The 22,872-nt window shown below is 47.5% G+C and overlaps 1 protein-coding gene and 1 long non-coding RNA gene across 13 annotated transcripts in view; both read left to right on the top strand.

Annotated features, from left to right (window-relative positions):
• Nucleotides 1-1,250: 1,250 nt before the first annotated feature.
• On the top strand, nt 1,251-12,411 carry LOC135305878 (uncharacterized). Of its 2 annotated transcripts, XR_010366867.1 has the most exons (5): nt 1,251-2,061; nt 8,034-8,169; nt 8,246-8,323; nt 11,198-11,371; nt 11,568-12,411. It is a non-coding gene; the product is annotated as an uncharacterized LOC135305878 (long non-coding RNA). The 2 variants fall into 2 exon arrangements; XR_010366866.1 differs by having other exon boundaries at nt 11,198-12,411.
• Nucleotides 12,412-16,016: 3,605 nt separating this feature from the next.
• BTRC (beta-transducin repeat containing E3 ubiquitin protein ligase) overlaps nt 16,017-22,872 on the top strand; it is a 114,814-nt gene continuing 107,958 nt past the window's right edge. For 3 of the 11 annotated variants that reach the window (XM_064431115.1, XM_064431111.1, XM_064431109.1), the window contains exon 1: nt 16,027-16,161. In XM_064431115.1, the coding sequence (XP_064287185.1) occupies nt 16,114-16,161 (48 nt within the window). In that variant the 5' untranslated portion in view covers nt 16,027-16,113. Of the gene's footprint in view, nt 16,162-22,872 lie in introns of all 11 variants that reach the window. The other 8 variants (XM_064431117.1, XM_064431110.1, XM_064431114.1 and 5 more) reach the window with 5 other exon arrangements.

Here is a 22,872-nt window from a genome sequence, read left to right as displayed (position 1 = left end):
CAGTCCTGTGCAGCCTGCAAACAGCACCACGACATTTACATTGATGCCCTCCCCTCACCCCTCTGCACCCTCCATCACCCCGGATCCTCAGAACTGAAACCGCGGCTCAGTTTCCCCGGCACCACCAACAACCAGGGCTGTGAGAATTACTGCCAGGCAAAGGCACCCGGGTGCTCACCCTCTGCCCCCAGCCCCGCTCGGCAGCAGCCGGGAGCGGGCTGGGCAGCGCAGCCCATCCCTGCCCGCGGCCCCGCGCGGCGGGAGCCCCACGCCTGCTCGGCAGCCCCGGCTGCTCCCAGCTTCTCCCTACTGAAGAATTATGTAGCATGAAGAAGCAGGCTCCACCATCTTGAACTGGCAGTGAACTTTGCTTTCTACATATAAATACAGATAGCAATCACACCCCAATCAGCACACAAGCTTCAGGGCATCATCACGGCAACTCTAACTTTCCCATTACGATAATGTGATTTTCACTCAGTCTATAATATCACCAGCCATGAATAAAACAACTGGCTTTTTCTCTCTTTCTCTCTCCCTTCCCTCTCTCCCCCCACCCTCCCTCTCCCTCTCTCTCTCCCCCTCTCTCGGATCACACTCTTTGCATACTAATGATGGCTGAATAAGGCTTCCAGGGTGCGATCTCTGATGGATAGGGAGGTCAGGCTCTGTGTGGATCCTCGGTGCTCTCCAGTCCTCACACACACGGCTTCATGTCTCTTTGACCTCCTGGGTACGTGGAACCGGACCGGACTGACAGACCTGGCTGGACAGACAGGCAGTCACTGCTTTCTTGTCCCATCTGCATCATGCCCCTAGAGTGGGGCAGGGACATGCTGCAGTTTGTGGGGCTGAGCAGAGGGAACGTCCCGGTCCCCGAAGCCTACCAGCCCCTGCCCGGTTCCCTGGAGCATCTCCATCTCAGCTCCAATGCTCTGGTGTGTGGGAAATGTGTCAAGCCGGGATTAATCCTGCCCCAGGGCACCCTCACCCCTGCTGCTCAGCCAAGCTGTTTGTCTAACCCCGTTCAGGTCTGCTGTCCCTGAGGATGTATGGAGGCTAGATCAGGGAAGCAATGCGACTGAAAGCAACCTTACCACCAAAAAGAAAAAAAGAAAAAAAAAAAGAAAAAAAAAGTATTTCCCATAGGGATCAGGTACCTGATCCAACCCACTACACAGAGCAGAGCAGTTGCAGGGCATTGACTGGATTTTCCCACTGAGAGGCAACTTGCTGGATCCATCCTCCTCTGGTTCCCAACATGATTAACAGCTGCTGCAGAGAAACCCCCTTTGCAGGCTTCTCAGGAATAGCTCTGACAAGGAGTTCCTGCTCATTTCAGCAACTCCAAAAATTGCAGCCTGATGAGTTTAAACTGGCCAGAAAGGGTTCATGGCTGATTTTGGTGGTTTCTGGCAGACTGAGCATCACCGAGCATGTTCTGGTGCTCTGCATTCAGCCCCAGCAAACATCCCGTGCCTGCTCTGCATGCCTCTAGCTGAAACTGGCACCCAGCTGTCACAGGAATGGCATGGTAGGGAGCACTCCCATATGGAGAGACTCAAGATATGTCAGTTTGATTTTGTTTCCTATTCTCACTCCAGAAACTATTATGCCAAGCCACAGAAACCCAGGAACAATTTTGCACTTTCCAGACCGTACTGATCCAACATGCAAAGCCAAAGTTTAATTCCCTTGCATCCTTCCCACACTTGTTGTCTGCTTTCAAAGTTTTCAGAAGTCTCTTGTTTGGGAGCACTGGTGGAGCACTGTGAGGTTTTCTAACCCCAGAGCCTATCTCAGAGACAAAAGCACTGTTCCTTTAACTCCTCTCCCCTCAGTGCTTTGTTTAGGATTATTATCTCATGTGGATAATTAATTCTCTTGAACGTCAGCATCTGGCCCTGGGTGGGAGCTGTGCTGGAGAGAGCAGCAGAGCACAGGATTGGGTTATAAGGTGCTAGAACACCTGTTTGTGCCTTTTGTGATCTTCCTCAAGTCTGTAAAGAAGGAGAGGGAAGGAGATAGGGTCTCTACTCTGCCCCAGAAAGGTGCCTGTGGGTAAGATGCATTGTGGAAAGGACTAGTTCTCCTTTTTGCAAGATAAAGGGATGTATTGAGTACTAATTACTCAAGTGGCTGTTGAAATGTCAGTGTTCCTCATGAGCAGCCCTTGCTGTGTCAGGAGAGTTGCAGGGTGAGTGTTGAGTTACTGGGGCCCTCCAAAGGCTGAAGCAGCAATAAAAGGCATTAGGAGCAGAAATGGGATAGGATGGCACCTAGACTTTGCAGTGGCTGAAATTGTGGATGTTAAGTGTGTGCTTGCAAGTTTTGCGTGGTGAAAGGGGAAAAACAGGCAGGAAAACACAAAGGAGCAGCAACAGCCTGCATGGGGCAGACTCAGATGCTGTTGACCTGCCAATTCCTCGGTGGGGTGTGGCTGACCTGGCAGGACAGTGCATGCAAAACCAGCCCTGCATGCCCTGAGCCTGACAGCACATGGGCAGGGGCTGCCATGATCATGGCACTGCTGTACAGCACTGCCACTGCTCCTGATTGCTTTGCTGATAGCCACACTGGGAGATGGAAGATTCGGTCCCTGCAGCTTGTCTCTGAGATAGGATAAGCAGGGAAGGTGCATATTACAGACACTTGAATCCTAGTTAATATGTGCCATGGGGTAGCAGACAGGGCATCTCTCAAAATGAAAGACTGAGACAGGCTACCTGTTCTCTCCTGCCTGTGAGCACTCATGACTTGTAAGTGTCCTTATATAAATCAAGCTCCTTTCCCAGCTGATGGCTGTCCTTGCAGTATAAGTGGCTTTGGGGATGGCTCTGTCTCTGCCATCTCTCAGATGTGATATAGGCTGATTCAGAAACGGTAATGGGTCCTGCTGGAAGCAGCCTGGAAGGTGCCCTCTGCAGATGAAAAAGTGTGCTGGAGTGGTGTAGTGCAGAAACCTGTGCTGGCATCTATTGCATGTCCTTTCCCCACCCCCAGCAGCAGTTTGGGGTTGCTTTGGAGTTACAGAGACAGGGAGGGATGAGTCCTCAGCTTTGCAGATGCTTTTGCTTCTTCTCTAGCTGGAAAAGGCTTCCTTGCCTTGCCTGACATAAAGAGAAGAGCAGAGGCACTCCAAAAACGAGAAGGCACCTGTGCCAACTGATCCCGGCACAGGGCTCACCCCACACAGCAGCTACGAGTCCCCTGGTGGGTGACAGAGCTGGCTGAAATGGATGGGGCTGTAATGGAGGTACCTGCCGGCAGGGCTACCTGGGAGACGCTCCTATCTGTCATCTGATTTATCCAGGTTAAAAGGCTGCAATCAGTCACCAAGGTAGATTCATTCCCCAGTAAATAGTGCCCGAGGGCTTCCAGGACCTATTTTACTGCTAAGCACTCTCTTTCCAATGCTTGAATACCTTTGCTCCCGATGGAGCTGTTGCTGGCTGATATATATATGATATGGGGAGTCCCGGTGACTTTTTTATTTTTGCTCTGTACAGCTCCTGGCCTTGTCTCGGCTGCGTCGGGCTGCACGATGAATTATCTGTCCAAGGCTTTCTCGCGTCTGGGGGCAAATCCAGCCGAGACTGCTCTCGGCTGCCGGGAGAGCTGTGTCTGTGAATCAGCCCTGCCTGAAGCCCAGCACAGCAAGAGGAGAGCCTTGGAGGGGAGGGAAGTGATGCTCGGAGTGGGCTGGCCCAGGTTTTGGGCTGGGGGCTGGGAGGGACCAGCCTCTCCTGCCCTTGCTTCTGTCACTGGGGTGCTTGTGGCAGGGTGACAGAGCTGGCTGAGGGACAGTCATATCCTGTGGTGCCCAAACAGTTGCTTTCTCCAGTGACTTTTTCCTGCTGGATCTGCCTAGAGCCTGTCCCCTATTACAGGTGAGTCCTTTCCAGGTTTGGATACCTCCGGGGTCAAGGAGGTTTCTTGAGCTGTGCAGAGCAGTGACTGACATTACTCAGACAGTGGTACCTGGACCCCAGTGATCCCCAGAAAAAGGACACTCTCTGCCCCCTGGGGTTCAACTGTCACCTCTCATGACATGTCACAAAGCCAGTCTGATTTCTTCTGAGCACTGAGGTCCTCTGCCCTGGCCCTGCTCTCTGGGGGCATGTTTGCATTAAACTTGGTGGTGGAGAAGAGGAAATCTCTATCAAGAAGGCTGTGGACACAACAGTAGATTATATCTTCATTTTAATTTTTTACTTCTTTTTTCATCCTGGTTGAAGTCAACAATAGATCCACCAAACTGCTGGCAAGGGGCTGCCATCCCCATCCAAGCTCCAGGCGCTTCCTGCTCCCCATCCCAAAGGACAGAGGAAAGGCTGCATTCTGCCTCCTCCTTTGGGGAGAGCTCTTGTCTACTACACCTTGTTCTTTAGTACCTTCAAGCGCTTGTCCTGCAAATATTTGAGATTTGACTGCTTTTATTCCTTTTCCTGTCTTTGACAAACCTCTTATGTAGTTTATCAACCCAAATCGGTTGTTAACTTCCTCCTGCTCTTCCCATCCCCTCCCACTCCTCCTCCCGCTAATTGGAGTGAAGGACTAATGGAGTATTACTGTGAGGGACTAGGCAAGCTTCCCAAAGTGCTTACCTAAGAGGAGAGCACTTTGACTAATAGATGAGCATTAAGGCTGTGCATCCTCTTGTCCTGAGAGTGGGAGGAGGGGTCCAAGAGTACTGAGCAGAGCTCCAGACATTGGTATTACTGGCTCTCTCCAGATATCCAGACTCTACAGATTCAGCCTTAGGGATAGTTTTCAGATCTAACTTGCCCTTTGGCAACACCCAGCCAGGTGGATTTGATTCCCAGTAGATGCAACATTGTCCTTTTCCAGTTACAGATATCAGTTTTCCTGCTTGGGCAAAAGAGGACTTTTCCCTCGTGCTGTTTTTTACAACACCCAGCACAGAAGGGCTCCTTCAGTCCCCCAGGGGATATGTTGAATTGCTTGCACCAGTACTTTGAGTATGGGGTCACCCAAAGCTGCCCTGGGACAAGGCACTGGGATGGTCAGAAGGAGAGCAGGATGGGTCTGTCTGGAGGCACAGAGCATTTCAGGAGCTGCTGTAGATCTAGACCTTCCAGCCATGAATGTCATAAGAGATTTTTTTTGCTGCTAGTCATCTGGCTTTGAAGCCTCCTATGCATTTTCCAGGGGCCATATCCAGCACTGGAGGAGGCTTTGAAGTTGCAACTGTGCAGAACCACAAAACCTGAACTTTGGAGATGCACTGGGATGATAGGTTGTGATGATCAATATCATCCTTGCTCCTGAAATTTGGTTTCTGAACCTATGCTAGGGTGTAGAACCAATTAGAGCAGCCTGATGAGCATCACCAACGTCATCTGCAACCTTCAAGTGTTTTGTAGCTCGATCCTCGGACACCTGGAGGGCATTGCACTGACATTTAAACATTGTAAATGGCAGCAGTGCTCAAAAGCACCAGGAGAAAGGTCAAGTGCTTCAGTAAGAGGTGGGCAGGTGTGGGCCTGCCATGGGCCTTCACAGGCAGAAGGAATTTCCAGAAGCTAGGTTTGGAGAACTGAAGCCATGATGTTTATGAAATGTGGGTGCTGAGGTTCAGCAGACTCCCAATGGCTGGGTCTGGAGACAGCATCAGGGGACAGCTTACAGCATGTTTCTGAGACCCTTTGTTTCACCAGGGAACGTGCAGCTTGCTAAGTGGGTACAGGATGTACATGTGGCCAACCCTGCCTTTGTTTCGCTTGGGCTCTCCAGGTGTCCCAGATTTCTCTCTCCACTTCTTTCTGGGAGCCACTCTTAGGGTGTCTGACCTCTCAGCAATCTCACCTAGGTAAGTGCTGGCCCTTTGGAAAGCTCCTGTGTGTTCCTGGCCTTGCACCCTGATTAGCAGTAGCACTATAACAGGAGAATGGAGTGATAAACAAGATGGAGTGATAAACACAGGACGGGTTCAACTTGTCCAGCCTCACTCCCTATGGTCAGCACCTGCTGAGTCACCCAGACTTATGACATTCTTTACCAGGGTGCTTCAGGAGGGAACTTGGCCAAACTGAGCCTGAGTGATGGGAAATGGCTCTGTGCATCTCATTCATCTCCTCTTGTGCTGGGCAAGGACATGAAACTCACAAGTGCAGACACTGATATGAGGAGTGAGTTTGGCCCAGCTGCAGCACGGATTGCAGTTTGTGTCCCTGGCCCTCAGGCTCCAGGCTTTCCAGCACTGGTACCTGAATGGTGTGTGCTGGGGGAATGAGGAATCCATCACAGCAAGGAGAGTGTTCTCAGGACAGCTGCCTATGTGATGAGGGGCAGGATAAAACACTCTCCTGATACAGGGAAGGGGGTTGTCATCATCCTGGCCGCACCCATGCCAGGGGATCCTTCAATCTATGTGAGCACTGGGGAGGAGGAAAATCAGAGCTCCCCATGAGCTGGACACCACTCCCTCCCTGCCCCAGGGAAGGCACAATGAGCGGCCACAGAGCGGGGTCACTCGGCAGTGCTCCCATCAGGGAGGAATCCTTCCTGTGCCCCGGCAAACCCCTAGTGAAAGACAATCAGGCTCGCTGTCACCGAGCTAATTCCGATGGCATAAAAGCAGTAATGAAATTCACGGCAGGATTAGCCTCTCCATCCAATGGGCCGGCGCCACAGTGACATATCGTGCTTCTTGCCCGAATGTAACACACCATCTAATTTACGTCGTGTAGCGAGCGGGAATGAAATGTTCATAAAGAATTGCTGAATCTTGTCACCTTAACTGCGGCCCCGGGCTCTGAGGCATCTGTCAGGGAGAGGAGAGAGGAGAAGGAGGCTCCTGCCTCGCAAAGCTGCGACCAGGGCTTTGGGAAAGGGGAGATGGCTGCATTAATCTTCTGGGTCTGTGCAATGGAGATGTAGCACGTGGGGATGAGGACTCTAGGCTGGAGGAGGGGGGCTGTAGATCTTCCTTACATGTGCATGCTGGAGAGTGGTGTTAGCAACAAGAAAGGGGCTTTTAGAGCTTCCCCACCCAGAGAACTGCATGCCTGGGATGCATGAAAATGGACCTGTGGTGGCATGGAAATAAGGGGCAGCATCCTTGGACATATACATGCTCACAAGTTATACATGCTCACAAGCTCCCAAATTCCATGTCGGGTCCCATGTGCAGGTACACACTATTTAGAACCTACAGGTGTTCAGCTCTCTGGGGAAGCACGTGCACAGCCTTTTTGCTGTGGCCTGGCAGCCCCGTTCCCCCTCCCCTCCCCAGTGTTTATTTGCAGTTAATTTTCATGGATTCTAATGGCTGAGATCCTGCTAGGGGGGATTGTGCTTGCCTCTTCAGTCAGAAAGTTCACAGAAAAAAATAGCCCTTTCCTGTTGTGTTTGGAGTAATAGCGTCTTGGTGTCCAGAGGGGAGTTGGCAAGGAAACAGGGAAGTTTATTAAGAGTAAGAGATTGAATTCCACTGGGTTTAATTGGAAGTGCTTGAGCAAACAGCAGAGGGAATTGTCCAGTCCAGCTCTCTGGAAACAGCAGTACAAGCCCCAGGCTTCATGCCCATGGAGCTGACTAGTCCCAGGGCCACCTTACCCTTCTTACTGTTGGGGAAGCTGCAGGGTCTGGCTTGTTTACTTCCTTGGAGTCATCTGTGCACCTCAGCCTTGGCTTTCTATCCCATCAGCTGCTAGGTTCCTACATGGGATCTGGAAATGCATAAGATGCAGTATTTGGATCTGTATTTTACTTTGGAAGCTGGTTCAGGGCACAAAGTGTTCAAGTGAGGCATAGGTCTCCTGCCCTTCCTGTCCTCTCCCAGTCCTCCCCCATGAAAATCTGGCTTTTCTCCCTTGATAGGGACAGCACAGCTCCAGGCTGGGGCTCAGCAGCAGCTGGCTGGGCTGCAGGTATTGGGTATGCAATTTGCAACTGTGATATATTTTGGAAAAGTAACCTAAACTTAAGATGCCTGCTCTGCTTTCCCATTTTAAAGCCGAAATGGAGAAAATCCACTTTTGGATCCTAATCCCCACACCATCCTTCAGGGCACAGAAAAGTCTCCAAGTCAGATTCCCATGGATGAAACCATCTGCCTGCCTTGGGCTGGTCTGAATGCTGCCTGCAGAATGAGCTGCAGCACCACCCTGTTTATCAGTGCCTCCCCTGCACTGATAATCACAGGTATGCAAAGCAGTATGGAAATGTGTCTTTGTGGTAGCAAAAGGAGCTGAGTGCCAAAAGTCTGATTCCCTCCTAGAAAAGCCTCTCCTTCAAGACCTTCTCCCACACCACGCTGAGTTGAAAGAGGGACCAAGTATTCTCCTTTCAGATGAAGGTAAATGGGGGCTCAGACATTTGTTTTGCCTTGAATTCAGCTGATCACTCTCCTGCAAAATTCAAAATTAAAGAACAATAAATAATTTATTACTTTATTTACTTTAATTCAATAAATTGCTTCCCCACAAATTAAGATATATTGCTTCAAATTAAATGTTTCATTAAATCTGAGATTAAACTTTTGGGGGCTGGGGAAAGTAAGACTTTTTAATTTGGCTGGAAACATGAAAACTGCTGTTTCCCATAGCTTTAATTGCAAACTCTAGAACCAAAGTGACACACACTTTACAAAGTGTGGTTGTGCTGGTTTGGTCTCTGCTCCCACTCCTCTGGGAGACCAGTGAGTTTCTCTTTCTGACTCTCTCACACAGCTGCAGACTTTCAGCTGCAAATCCAAATGGAGCATCTCTCTGATCCCAACCAAACCTCACACAAATGTCCTCTAATTGAAGTACTTTGTGTCTTCTAGACTCTGCAGGGTCTTGTTTCTCCATAATCTTGTTTTATGGGTGAAATTGCCACAGTGGCTGGCTGTGCTCTAGCTGCACTCTATGCTCTTTGTTTCAAATATATATAAGTTAAATATATATTTATAAGATTTTTTTTTTTTTTTTTAAATTTAGTTTTCTTTTGGTTGATGTCCTGTGCTGGGACCCTTGAAGGTGGGATTTCAGCCATATGCTATTTCCCAGTCTCCAAATATGTTCACCTCTAATGAACACAAGATAAAACCTCATGTCTCTGTTTTCTACTGGTTTTATTCATGCAGAGCTCTTCTGCAGATTTTCACCAGTATGATGGCCTAGGCATAGGGATGAATGGGACAGGCAGACTTACAAATGTGGAAATCTACATAGGCTGAAATGAAGGAGTTTGCTGGTTTCCTGGGCAGTGATCCTCTGGTAGTGCACCTAGCATGACTGAGTCTGCTGCAGAGTGGGATCTCTGGGGCCTGCCTGGCTGCTGGATGTTAGTACCAGCTTTTGTAATTTATTAGGGACTGCTGGAGGGACTTCCAGCCAGTTCAGCACATGCCTGCATAGGAACTCATGCACCTCTGCACCAATGCAGTCACTGCAGAGCACCTCAGTGCTCTGTGACAAAGTCTGTGCTGCTCAATACAGGAACAACCTGCACAAACACAGTTGCAGGAGCAAACAATGGCTAAAGGGCTTAAATTCCTTTCCCCTCAGACTCTGCAGGCAGATGAAGTGTAGGTGCTGTGAAACAGTGTTGGAGGAATTCTCCCTTGATAGCATAACCCCTGGTTGGAAGGCTTCAAAGGACAGAAGTGCTCAAAGTAGCTGCTTGTGACTCTTTGGTGCCCTCTTTGCCCATGGCTACAGGCTCATATCTCTGGGTTCTTCATTGTCATGGTATCTGCTGCAGGTTTGCAAAGCAGGTACCATGGTTGTCTTTCACAGGAAGGTTAGAGCAGCAAAAGGAGTGTCTGAGATATTGGGTGATGGAGGGAGAAGGCCTTGTGATGTCTACTCTGCTCTGAAGAGGAATGGTAGGAACCAGGGCAGAGACAAGGCTGTGTGAGTCATTTCCTAGAGGGAAGCTTTCCTGTGAGGGCCTTTTTGATTTCAAGAGATGTGTCCCTCTTGGGAGTATTTTCAAGGCTGGAAAAATCTCCTTTTCTGAGTTCTCCTTCAGACACCAAATGACAAAGGAAAATGCCCCATGAGGAAAGGGGTGCTCATGAATGAGTGGGTTAACTCTGCGGGCAGGATTCCAAACTCCTCTGCTGAGCAGTGAATGATGCTGGAGAAGCCACCTCTAGGAAGTGCATGTCTGTCAGCTCCTGGAACCCAGGTCACCCTTGGGCTCGTTTGGTCCACGGCAGAGGGCAATTGCTTTTGGATCTATGCATTGTAATGTGTTTCTGTGACATGGAGAAAGGCACAGTCACTGCAGCAAGTGGCTTTTGCCAGGAACACTCTCTTATGTACTTACTATGCAAGTCAAAAGTATTTACAGGAGATCTTGCTGCCTGTAACTTAAAGCTTTAGCGAAACAAATTGGAATTGCCTTCTGGAGGCCATTGTTATAAATTACAGCCCCAACATCTGTCCACAACTGCAATGTCTAGACAACCCGTCTCGGCTAGAAGAGCGAGCGTGGGGGGTGCTGTGATCACAGTGGGGAGGGGAAGCAAAGGGTTTATGCTGGGGCTTGTGCCAAGCACCCTGGCTCAGGCTGCCCCTCTGCTTTTGAGCATGATGCCTAAAGCAGGGTCCATCCCAGCCTGGCCAGGAGGGACTTCAGGGGCATTCAAGGCAGGAGGAGAAACATCTGCCTTCCCCCACTGCAGATTGATGCCAGCAACAAATTTGGCCCTTGGAAGTCTTGACGGCTGTTGCCTCATTTATTGCATGTTGAAGGATGTGAGAGAAGGCAGTGCCTTCAGCCAGGCTTGTTCCTTGTTTCCTTGGCCCCGGTGCAGCACTTTCGATAAAGAGGCCAGGCCCGTCAGCTGAACGATTGTATTTTTTTACAGTTCCTAGCGAAAACCTTCTCATTTATATGTAAAGTAGCCATTAGTCATAGCTCTGTTCCCTCACACTGCCTGATGTACAATCACATTTTGCAGTGGATGAATCTTTCCACACAGCTGCTCTGCTATGAATAATCCGTTGCTGGGCCCATAAATCAGAAAAAAATCATGCACCTCCTTTGCCTGATCCTTACACAAAGTCATATATTTTACATGAGAACAAACTAAATATTCATGAGGCTTTAAAAGGCTGTTCTGACTACAAGGTACTTGTTGGGGTTGTTTTTGTTCTGTCGGGTCAGGTTTGGTGGTTTGGGTTTGTTTTTTGTCCTCGTAAGAAGAAATCTTTCTTTCCCCTTTGCCACCCTTCAGGCAGCAGCACTGAGCTCCCAGCAATGCCCCTCTGGACTCGTGTTTGCCGAAGGACTGATGAATTTGTCATTGCTGCTGTGTCAAGGACAGGCTGATGGAAGGTGCTGCAAACACCAAAGGACACATTCCGGGGAAGGTAGCAAGGCCTGAGAGAGTGAAGGAGCAGCTTTAAGGGTAAAGAGGCACTTCCAGATCTGTGCTGGGGGCACCTGGCTGGCTGGGAGTTGGGGTCCATGTGTGCCTCAGCCTGGTGCTCCTCACTGTGGCCTCTGGCAAGACCATGGAGACTGGGAATGCTGCTGAACAGTTGGTGTAGTATCTGTGCAAGAATGTTGTCACCCTGATTTATTTATTTTAATCCATATTTTAGACAAAGCACCTACAGAGTCTATGGAAAAGACTGGGACCAGGGCTTCAGCATCTTCTGCTTCCCAGTGGCTAAGTGAGTCTGGTGGGGGAGCAGCACCATGCAACCACCACGGTAGGACGGGAAACTGGGAAGTGAGCTCAGGTTTAATCAGCTCAGGATCCCTGTAAGGGTTTCAAACTTTCAGGATCTGCCCTGTCCAAGACACTCTGCCTTGGCCATCCAGAGCCAGTGATGATGATATTAGTGCAGGGAGGGCTCTCAACCCCCTGGGGAATCCAGAGATCCTGACAAGTGGGAAGACAAGAGGTTTTCCACCTTCTATTTGCTGAATTAGCAGCTCCCAATAACTGAGAGGGACCAATCTCATCCTTCTCTGCCCTCGTCCTTGCCCTTACTGTTATTTTCCCATCTGTGTGATCACAAGAAAAAGCCAGTTTGACTTGCCAGCAAAGTGTTTAGTTAATATTTCCTGAGTACAAGTTTCCTGCCACTGTAGTCAACTAAACCTGCCCACTGTGCTAGCAAACAGGTTTTGGAGCCAGCTGAAGGTGAGAAGAAACACGTGGCTGTCAGAGACAGGAGAGAGGATGCAGCCTCCCCTTTTCAGCAGCACAAGGGATACAATCAGCTCAACCTGTAAATGTTAATCTGCAGCCTACACTACTGTGGCTTCTCTGCAGACAAGCCTTTAACTTTGGTCATCCCCTCCATACGTGCAGCCTCGCACATCTTCTTACACCAGGTAATGAGTACTGTCCTGCTCAGTGAACATAATTCATACTCTGTGGTCTTGGACTCCCTGCCTTTGCTCTTGCATGACTGAGTGTCCCTTTGTGCTAAAAAAGACCCTTTGTCCTAAAAAAGACCCTCTGTCCACAGGCCACAGGGAGCCATTCTGCCCTCAGTTTCCCTGGGCCAGCACACACCAAGTGCCTCCAGCTGAGGTGCCAGAGCCCTGGGTGAGACATGCCACCATCAGGGATCAGCCAGGCTGGAGAGGCTGAGCTGAACCACCGGGATGTTTCTGGTTGCAGGGGTTCCTGTCACCTTCTCACAAGCTCCCGTGCTATCAGAGATTGCTGTGTGTTCAGCACTGTGAAACACAGCCCCAGCAGCAGCTGCTGCCACTGCTGCTGCCAAGTTCTTGCAGGACAAAGGGAGCAACAAAAGATTCTTCCACCAGTGAACTCCCTTCTTTTCACTTCCCTTCCTTTTTGCTCCAACTTGGAAAGAACGAAGCCAAGGCACTGCCAAAGTAGAGGAAAACAAGGCCAAGCCCACACAGATGGCGACTCCACAAATTTAATTTAAAATCATCCTTTATTATTCAAAATTTGAAAATTCAGGCAATAATGCCCAAAGGAACTGCACTGATTAAAGTTCCCTAATGTTTCATGGCCAAATCTTGCTGCTTCCACCATGGGTCACTGGGACAAGAAGTGAATCCCCTCTGGAGTGCAGAGGAAGGTGGGGCTGTACCTGCTGTAGATCTCTTAACCACTTACTTACTGACCCAATCAGCTTCACTTGAAGCAAAGCACCAGCTGTTCCTTACCCAATTAATGACTGCCACAGCAAATTAACATGGCGTTACACCAGGCGTGGATGTGGTCCGCAGAGTCCGGAATGCACAGAGCAATATGCTATTGCAAAAATAATCACAGTAATATCTTTACTGTTAGGTAGCATCCTTCATCTGGAAGGATGGTGAGGCCCCTGAGCACTATATGGGCTCGTTTCAGTGCTCTCAGTGAGGGGGTGGAGGGCAGGGAGGGGGGGTATGGCTGCTGTTTCAAGAAAAAGTGAAGAGGAGCTGGTCAGGGCAGCTCTACTCTGGCAGAGACAGCACTGACTACACATGTCCAGGTCCTGCAATTCAAACAAATAATTGTTTGGTTGGTTGTAAATCTGCTGAAGTGTGCCTTCTCCCTGCCTTATGCACCACAGACCTCCCCAGTTGCTCTCTTTGCCTGCTGTGTGACGTGACACCTTGATGGTGCCACAGCTCGGTGTGCTGACCATTCTCTGCTCTGGGCACAGAGGATCAGCAAGCTGGTGGGGGCAGAGCTGTCCCTTCAGCTGCAGGGAGCATCCCACAGTGGGAAGGGGCCATGAGGTCAGGCTGCAGATGCAGAGATCCAGCTGAGGTTCCCACAGCAAGGTGTTACTCCATGCTCAGCGCTGCTGGGCCAAGTGTTGTTTCTCTGAGTCCTTCCTCAGTCACCCTGTGCTGTGGTTGAGGCTCCTGCCCTGTCCCTCTGCAGTGGTTCTGCATTGTGGGGTCCTGGCAGTGTGGCAGAATAACCAAGCCATGATCTTCTACCACCAAGTTTAAGTCCAGCACCTAAACACTCATTAGTTTTGGCTCCAGAGAGTTCAGGGACATTAATCCCCTGTAAGTTACAGTCCAGACAGATCAATCAGCCTGGAGGGCTTTGGGGCACTGGTGTCTAATGCTGAAGCATTACACTTTCCAATTTTCCAACAATTAGGCCAGCATCAGATATTATTGACAAATAAACCATGCAATCAAAGCCCTGAGCTGCTACCAGGAGGATCCATTTACAACCCAAGCCAGCTGCAGGATGCCTGGAGGAAGAGACATGGGAGAGCCCTGCCTCAAGCACCCGCAGCCCCTGCTTGCCTTCAGTGCTGTTACAGGAGCCCTCCCTTTGTAATTATAGGATTCCCTCATTATAATTACTGTTATTTATATAATCGTGGTGAGTGTTTTCAGTGCTGTCAGCAGTCTGGAAAGTGCCCAGCCCCACTAGAGCCAAGCATTTCAGGCATTTCACTGCTAAGAGTCTGGGCTTAAAGCATGATGGCCAAGAGCATGGCTGGGTCAGCCCAGGAATGGCAGCCCCTCGTCCTGGTGACAGGGGAGCTCTGTTTGGGACACTTCTGTGCCCTGGGATTGTAGAGGGAGAGCACCAGGTTCTCTCTTCCTCCTTCTGTTAGGCCACTGCTCTGGGAGCGTGGATCATGCCAGCATCACACCTGCAAAGGCTGGCATCCCCTGTCACCTCTGCTGGGACACTGCTGCCACTGGATCCTCAGGCACCACCGAGTCACGCGGCCCCGGGAGGAATCCTGCAATGGGCACCTTCCCTGCATCCTCTGTTTTCCCTCTAATCATCCTGCCTGAAAATCTGCAGGAGATGGAGTGTTTGGAGAAGATGAGGGAAGGGACTGGGCCTCAGGAGATACAGGTTTTGTACCTGCCTGAAGCTTCGCTTTGGTTCCTGTGTCAAACGCGGGAATGAAAACAATGGGTTTGGTCTGCATATGGGCAAGCAAGTGCTGATGTTCCTGGCTGGCTTCTCTGCATTTAAATAGGAAGAAATTCAGAGTATCTCACTTAAAATGCAGTGCCAAATATATAAATGCAGCAAGGAAAAGAACCTGAGTGTTTTACTAGATGACAAACTGGCTAGAAATCAGTGTTGTGTTTGCTATAGAGAAATAAGAACTTAACAGGGTCTTATAGTTGGTATTAAAACTACAGGAAGCAATTCCTCTCTGCTGCTCCATACCAGGCAGCTTCAGTTTTTGGGCACTGTGAAAAATGTAGAAAAACTGGAAAGAGATTAGACAAGTTTAATACAGAAGAGGATTAGAAACAATGGTTGCCACATGAGCTGGTCTTGTAGAGTGTGCAACAGAGAAAGAGGAGATATGCTAAATATTCCCCTGTCTATATGCAGCTGCCAGTCAAGGAATGCTGATCAATTCTTTTTTTCTCTTTGCTGCTTCATACAGCAAAGAAAACTTGGTCCAGTTTTCAGGGAAAATTGATCTAGAAACATATTAGAAAACGGGCACGGAAGCACCACGGGAGGCTTTTCACGCCCAGGATGGCTCGGAACAAGCACCTCAGGAATGATGTCAGCCTACTCGAGCCATTCCAGAGACGCAAATCGCCGTTTCACATCCCCTGCCGACCTCACGGTAACTCTTCCCCAACATTTCTGGGGAAATGCACCCAGTGCAGGGGCTCAGTTTAGGTTCACCAGCAACAACCGACTGCACCCCGGAGCAGAGCGCGGCCGAGCCCTCCTGAGGGCATTCCAGAGCGCGGGGCCGTCACGCAGGAGCCAGCCGCACCTTCCACCCCAGGGAAGCTCTGGAGCTGGAAACTGCCCACACGGCACCCGCAGGACGCGCCTCCTCCCCTCCCTCGCTCCCTGCTCTCGCTCCCTCGCCCGCCCGCGGCGGCCGCGTCCATTCCTGCCCCGCACCTCACCCGCACCCTTGGTACTACAACCCCCGTCGGCCCCTGCACCGCACACAACGCATGCGCCAGCCGGCTCCCAGCGTACCCCCATCCCCGGACTCTGCCGGGATTTGTAGTTTTATCCTGCAGGTCGGACCTTTGCCAGGAACGCGGCCGGGGACTCCATTTCCCGTGGGCCTGCGGAGCGGCGCATGCGCCGTGCGGGCGGCGGGGCGCGGTGGGGGGGCGCGGGGCAGCGCAGGTTCCCGTCGGCGCTGGCTGCGGCCTGCACTGAGCGGGGGGGCGGCCCCGGCCCGGCGCCGCGGGACCATGGACCCGGCCGAGGCCGTGCTGCAGGAAAAGGCGCTCAAGTTCATGGTGAGGGGCCGCGGGGGCCGGCGGGGAGGGGGGGCAGCCCTGCCTGCGGGGGGCAGCGGGGAAGGGGAGCCGGGCCTGGGGCCGCGCCGGGCTGGCGGGCGGGGAGGGGGCGAGCGGGGCCCGGGGAGGGGCGGCCTGCCGCGGGCAGGGCTGTGAGCGGGGCCCCGGGGCCGGGCAGCGCCAGGCGGCTGCAGGTGCCACCTGGGAGCGGGAGAAGTTGAACGGGAGGGAGGCAGGACATGGCACGGGGGCCCAGAGGCACCGGCAGGCTTTGCGCATGTAATTCTTGGTTTTTGTTTTTTTTTTTTTTTTTTTCTTTATTTGTGCACCTTAGACTATCCTGCTGTGCTGCTCACCATCCCTCTGTAATTTTGTTTTTCCTCCCATTCTATGCGAGATCTCTAAATAGTGGCATTTGAGTGTTTCACTCGGTGCTGCAGCAGCACATCCCTGATAGGGACCACGGACATTGTTTGGGCTGTGACTTGGCCTTTGGTACGGAAAACAGCACATGCATCCAAGATGCTCTTCAAATCCGGCTAATTTCCATGGATTTGAGGCATTGTGCACTCAAACTGTAGCTTCATTCTCTTTTTCTTCTTTTGTTGATATTTCTAAGCATTTTGGCCAGAAATGTAAAATTTAGAAATGAAAACAAAGTCTTGCCAACTAAATTGAATGTAAATTTCAGGTGCCCCAGACTGTTCTTTCCCTAAGGATGTAATTTAAATGACTGGCAACACTTGCTAAAAGTTTGTTTTGGGTTAGTGCTTCTGGTGGCACAGAATTAAACTTGAGTTCATCAGGAGAAAACAATTCTATTAAATTTTCAGAACATATGCCCAAAATGAAATTGAGGAAACACTACCTGCAAATTTTAATTTCTGTTGGAGCTTTGATACACTTGTTTGGCTTTTGGATTTTAATCTGGAAGAACTTGTTTTTCTCCTGAGACTTTTTGATCTCTTTGCTGGTAGTCTCCAAGTTTGGCACATTTATAGAGTCTCAGCGAGGTGAAGTGGAAGAATGCTGTGGACACCTAAATCAGCAAGATAGCAATTAGCAATAATGAATGGCCATCTTTGGTGTGGGGTTGGCCAAAGGAGTGTCCCAGATCCTGCTGCACTTGTGTTTGGCCAAGCTTGGTAATTACAGCCTTCCTCTAGATAGTGAGTTTCACATGCCAAAAAGTTTCTGCTGAAACATTCTTGCCTGCTGCCAGGCAGCATTGTGAGCCTGCTGTGCTGACTTCTCATGCATTACTGTTTTCACCCCCTGTGCTGAGATTCTCCTTCAAGGGCTTGGTCCAGGTGGTTTGGGATCATCTGTAAGATTGGGCCTGGAGGCTGAGGGAAGGAATCCCTGCCCATGCTGCAGCTGGCAGGATGGTGATGGACTCCAACAATAGCTGGTAGAGGTGGACAACAACAGATATTGATGGACTCCAGCAGCAGAGCTCCCTGACTCTGGGGAGAGGCCTGTGAGAGGAAGCTGCTCTTCTGGGATATGCATCTGTTAAGAGCACCAGACAAAGGGAAGAATTATCAGCCCAGGCTGCACTGAGAGCTAAAAGCTAACCCCTGTTCTTTCATGTTTTATTCAAGTGCCTCTTCTATGCAAAATGCTTGTAAACATGCAGTGAAAGTTGTGGCTTCCCTCTGTCCACCCTGAACTTTTTAGGGTTTTTTCCTTACAGGTTGAGAGTAGAGTAAGCAAAGGTTTTGTTAAGCACATCCCAGGCTTTTGCTTTAGTGTGCATCAGTCCAGAACGTGGCTCTTCCTTTAATTCTGCTGATGAAGTGAAGTGTTTGTCACACTTGGTGGGGTCTTCTGCTGCTCCTGGAAGGGTGGCAGAGATGGATACATCAGGATACCAGAGGAAAGTTGCAAGCATCATCTTGGCCCTCCCTGGAGGTGTCTTTTCTGGGCCTTGCAGCACTCAGGGAGTGCTCAGGCACTGCAGTGGTGGCACTGGTACAGTTATCCTCACAGAGGTAGCAGTTCAGCTCGTGCATCCTCCCAGCTAATGCTGAATCATTCCAAGTGGATTGCTTTGTCCATCAGAGTGTGTGATGTGCTTCATTTGCATTTTCTTGTTAGGTGGTTCAGAGTTTGGCTAGAGGTGGGCTTTGCTGTTAATTATTGATTTTCCTGAGAGCTTTCCAAGGAGCATTGTAGGTAAATATTCAAATACCTTTTGGAGGCATGAGGCCTATTATCAAAGGCAGGAGAGAGAATTTTGGTTTTTATACATGTTTGGGGTAGGTTTCATTTCATATTGAAAAGCAACCCTCTAGGTGGTAGTTTGTTTATGCTTCTCTAGAAAATAATACCTTTTTCCCACTTAAAAATGTCAGGACTTAATTTTTGACATTGACTTTGAGCAGCCCTTTTGAATCACAAGGTACCAGGCAAGATGGACCTGGTGATTTGATTTTCATTTTAATGTCCAACTCGAACAGAAAAATATCATGGGAAAGCTTCCTCCAGTGCTAATATTATGAATGAAATTATTTTGCTTTAAAGCATCTGTTTTTGATGCTTTGAAAGACAAACAGTGCTCTGTTGTTTTTCTGTTTGCTCATGTCTGTGCAACTTTTTGATGGCAGTAGAAGGCAGCTGCCTCCTCACTGGCTGGTGTTGGCTGGATTACTTGCCAATGAAGCAGTATTGCATTTAACTGATATCTGCTTCAGTTTCCTGGTTATCTGTGCTCAGGTGCAATATCTATCATCTAATACTTTAAGGTTTTAGTAATTTATTTAATTCCATTTGCTTACTCGGTTTATCTCTGTGTCTTAATAAGACCTAATTTATTCCAGATATTAAATTGTTGTGTATTAACACTGCACAATACTAAGCAACTGCTCACAAGGGAGGGCTGTTTTTGCTGGTGAATGAGTGTCTTGTATCATGTGTTCTGCACATCATCTTTCAGAAGTTTTGTTGGTGTGTTTGGTTTTTTTTTTTTTTTTTAATGAAAGATGGTTCATAGATTTAAAGATGATCTTTAAAATGAAATAGTCCAGTGTTCTGCAGCTAGGATTTTACCAGAGTGGAACCTGTCTTAGTTCACTTCAGCCTGTTTTCTTTGGTGTACAGTTCTGCTGATGAAAGTACACCCTTTGTAAAGTACAGTGTCTAAGAAACTGATGCACAAGCTAAATAGAGAGGGGAGCGTGCCCATTAACCTAAAAAAATACACACAAAAGTCCCACCCAAAACCCCTGCCGTAGAGAGCTCTGCCTTCATGCATGCAGGAATGTGGGATTTCCATAGTCATTTACAAAAGAACAAGAAATCGAGGTGCTCAATAAGTAACTTTCAAGTTTGAATAAGTGTTTGAAACAGTAGCTACAGTATTGAAAGTATGAGTGTGATAGGCTCAACTGAGACTTTGATTAAATGTCATATAAAGTAAACTACATAAGCCTGCATAGAATAGTAGATATTTTTTCAAAGTAGCTTCAAATGGTTCTGTTAAGTATACGAATGTTCTGATGATTATCTTTTTAATTAAAATGAGAAATCTTTGTTTAAAGTGGCATTCTTTTTTACGGCCTGTTACAGTCTCTGTAACAATCATTTCTTAAGTCTGAACGTTTTTAATTCCAGGAATCCATTTATATAAAACTATGTTTAGACTTAATTAAGGAACGATTCTTACAAAGCTTGTAAATAGCCAGGAAAAAAGGGACAGAAAATAAAACTGACATTCACACTTAACAGAATGAGTGTTACAAGGTATGTAATATGCTATAAAAATACAATAAAGCCCTTTTTATAAGAGTTCATATTTTTTGTTCCTCATTTTGAAAGGTATTTAAGAAAAATATCAAAGCTCTATGAAGCAACATCTGTTTTCTTGAATGGACTAGTGACAACTTCAGTTGTGTTTAATTAGCAGCGCTTGGAACAGTACCTGACCAATTTGGGGTCCCATGTAGGACAATTTGAGAGGCAAAAGCTCAATACTTAAAAGAGTTTCACATTCTCAGTTTTTATTAATTAATTAATTTGCAATAATTCACCAAATTTCCTGGCTTAGGAAATAGGAAGAAGTCAGTCTGAGTGTTCTTTGTGGATTTTTTCTGTTTCACCCCAAAAATACCATGTTCCTTTTGGTTTTGAATGGTCAGATTCTAGGAGCTGCTGATGGGCTTTCCAGTTTCAGAGGAGATCCAGAGCTTTCTGGTTGTGTTTTAAGATTCATCTGTGGGTTGTTTTTTGTTTATTTGGGTTTTTGTTTGGTTTTTTTTGTTTGTTTGTTTGTTTTTGGTAGTTGGGTTTTTTTGATTGTGAGTTGTTTTATTTTTTAATGAGGGAAAACTCTGAAGTTCATTGGTTTTGATGTTTGCATGTTTGTAGGACCTCCCACATAACTGGCAGGTGATATAGCAAAGAATAGTCAGTGTAATGGAAGGCTGAAAGGTAATAAAGTTGGAATTGTTTTCCCTGCTGTGTGCATGTGTATATATGGAACAGATGGACAAAGGCTTATACTTTAAAAGAGGCTCTGCTTGCACTGAATCTATGTCATTCATGGTGCCAATAGGACCAGGATTTTTAAGACCTGTTATTTGTTAGCTATTTAAAATAAAATCTTTTGAGAACCTTGCAGTCTTCCCAGTAACATATTTGTGTCAGGGACATTGTGGCAGAGAACCCTGGGTATCCAAAGCAAGGAAGTCATGAAACAGTGAGAATAATTCTGTAAGCTGGGATAGCAGAGCGTTGCCTCCTAAATGTGGGGCTGCAAATCCTCCTTGAATATTACACATGCACTTACCAGTTTTTCCAATGGTACTGACATAACGTCCTGGTTTTTTTGGATGTTTGTTGGCACTAGTATATTGTATGGAAAACATTGATTAATTTTCTTCTACCCCAAACTTCATGCTGTAGATTTTTCTGCACTTGATGCAGGCCTTTGGTACTTCAGTAACTTCACCCTCACTTCTCTGGTAATGTTTCATTTCAGCCACTTTGCTCCATTAAATGTATGCAATTAGAAAAGCAAATGGCAAATTTGCTATCGCATCACTGAAGTATTTAGTTTCATAGACTTAAAAAGCCAAATTTGTTGCACCATGCTCTCCTCACTGTAATATGTTCTATAAACATCAGAGAGAAGAGGCTGACCTTAATATTTGCTTCTCAGACTAAATCGCCGCCTTGCAGCAGTTATTTCCCACTGAATAAAAAGTTTAATTTCACGCCCTGATTAGTGCTAGTATGTGCAGGTGGATATTTATTTTATGCAGCTAAACTAATCTGCCTTGGCAAATTATTTGCCAGTCAGCAGAGCTATAATTCCTCTTGAGTATTTGGTACTAAATTATCGTTCTCATTAGTGAGATAAAGCAGACTGTTCTAACCATGAAGTTTGGTTAGGCAAAGGGCTTCCTAAATAGGCTTTGGAAGATACAAGATGTGTGGTGGCCTCAACATTCTCAGTATCCTAAAATGGTTTGTGATATACAAAAAGACAGTGAGGATTTTAGAGCAAAAAATAAAATTATTCCATAGTTGTGTATCATATTTAGAGGTAAGGTGGGAGTGTTCAGAGATCACCTCTTTAAGAGGTGCCTAATGAAGAAAAAAATCAAATGGTCATCTTTGGTTGGCTATAGAAATACTCCAAGCTCTGATGTCTGGGCCATAAATGAGATTAAATATAAAGTTATATTGTTTTCTTCTCAATTTTCAGTCCCAGCAGCTACTGAGGTAGCAGAAATAATGACTTGAGACAAAAAGTTAAATGGTTGAGGAAGCTTCCTGGTCTGGTCTCATTTAAAATTCATTTCACACTCTAAAATAATTTTAAGTGGGGATCAGAAAGTATTTCCTGACATACAAATGTTGAGTGGATGTGTTTGTCAAGTAAATGTGTTCATCCATTATTTTGTTTTCTATGGATTTTACTGTGCTGGTAGTTTGTATTATAAAACTTGTTAATGAAAGATACTTATTTTCTGTTACAAGAAGAGTAATTTATACCTGGAAGTTAGGAATTTTCACTAAGTATTATGTGAAGGGATCCACTAACTTCTTCTCATCTGTATGGGTTGTCATATATTCTTGTCATATTCATTTTCTCAGTCATCAACAGTATTTAGGGTCACATTGGGGTCACGTTTAAGACCAGCAAAACCAGCAAGCTGAGCACCTCGATTTTTTGTATAAAAATGTCCATGCTGAATTCATCAATGCAGATGGAATGGGCTGTTTTCTCACTTCCTTGTCTGCTCGTATTGCATCATCTGCAGCTCCATGCATTTGTGTAATATTTAACTGTCCTCAGTGGCAAGCTTGACTGGTATTTCCAGTACTGAGTGTTTTCTTCAGTCTTCCTCATTTCTTCCTACAATTCAGGAGATGCTCAGCAAGGCATATTCTTTATACATTTTAAGTGATTTTGCACAGAAGGGCTGAATCCACTGTGTGTTCAGCTGTGGAAGCTGAAAATTAATTGTAGCATAGCAGCGTCCAGTGGCTGCAGCTAAAGAGTAAGTGCTCAAAATACAATTAATAAGCAATCAAACATGAAGCTGTTTCCCTGACAGGATACTGATTAGTGCTGTGAAAAACTTCTTGATACCACAGAAATGGTTGAAAATAAACATCCTGGGAGTTGCATTAAATATTTCCTGCTTATTAAACAACAGAGCTTTCTAATGCCAGTTTTTCTGAGGGGCTGGGGAACTCTGG

This window comes from Passer domesticus, chromosome 8 (assembly GCF_036417665.1).
Source record: "Passer domesticus isolate bPasDom1 chromosome 8, bPasDom1.hap1, whole genome shotgun sequence".
Lineage (NCBI taxonomy): Eukaryota > Metazoa > Chordata > Aves > Passeriformes > Passeridae > Passer > Passer domesticus.
Note: the sequence above shows the minus strand (reverse complement) of the source record. Positions and strands in the feature narration are given on the sequence as shown.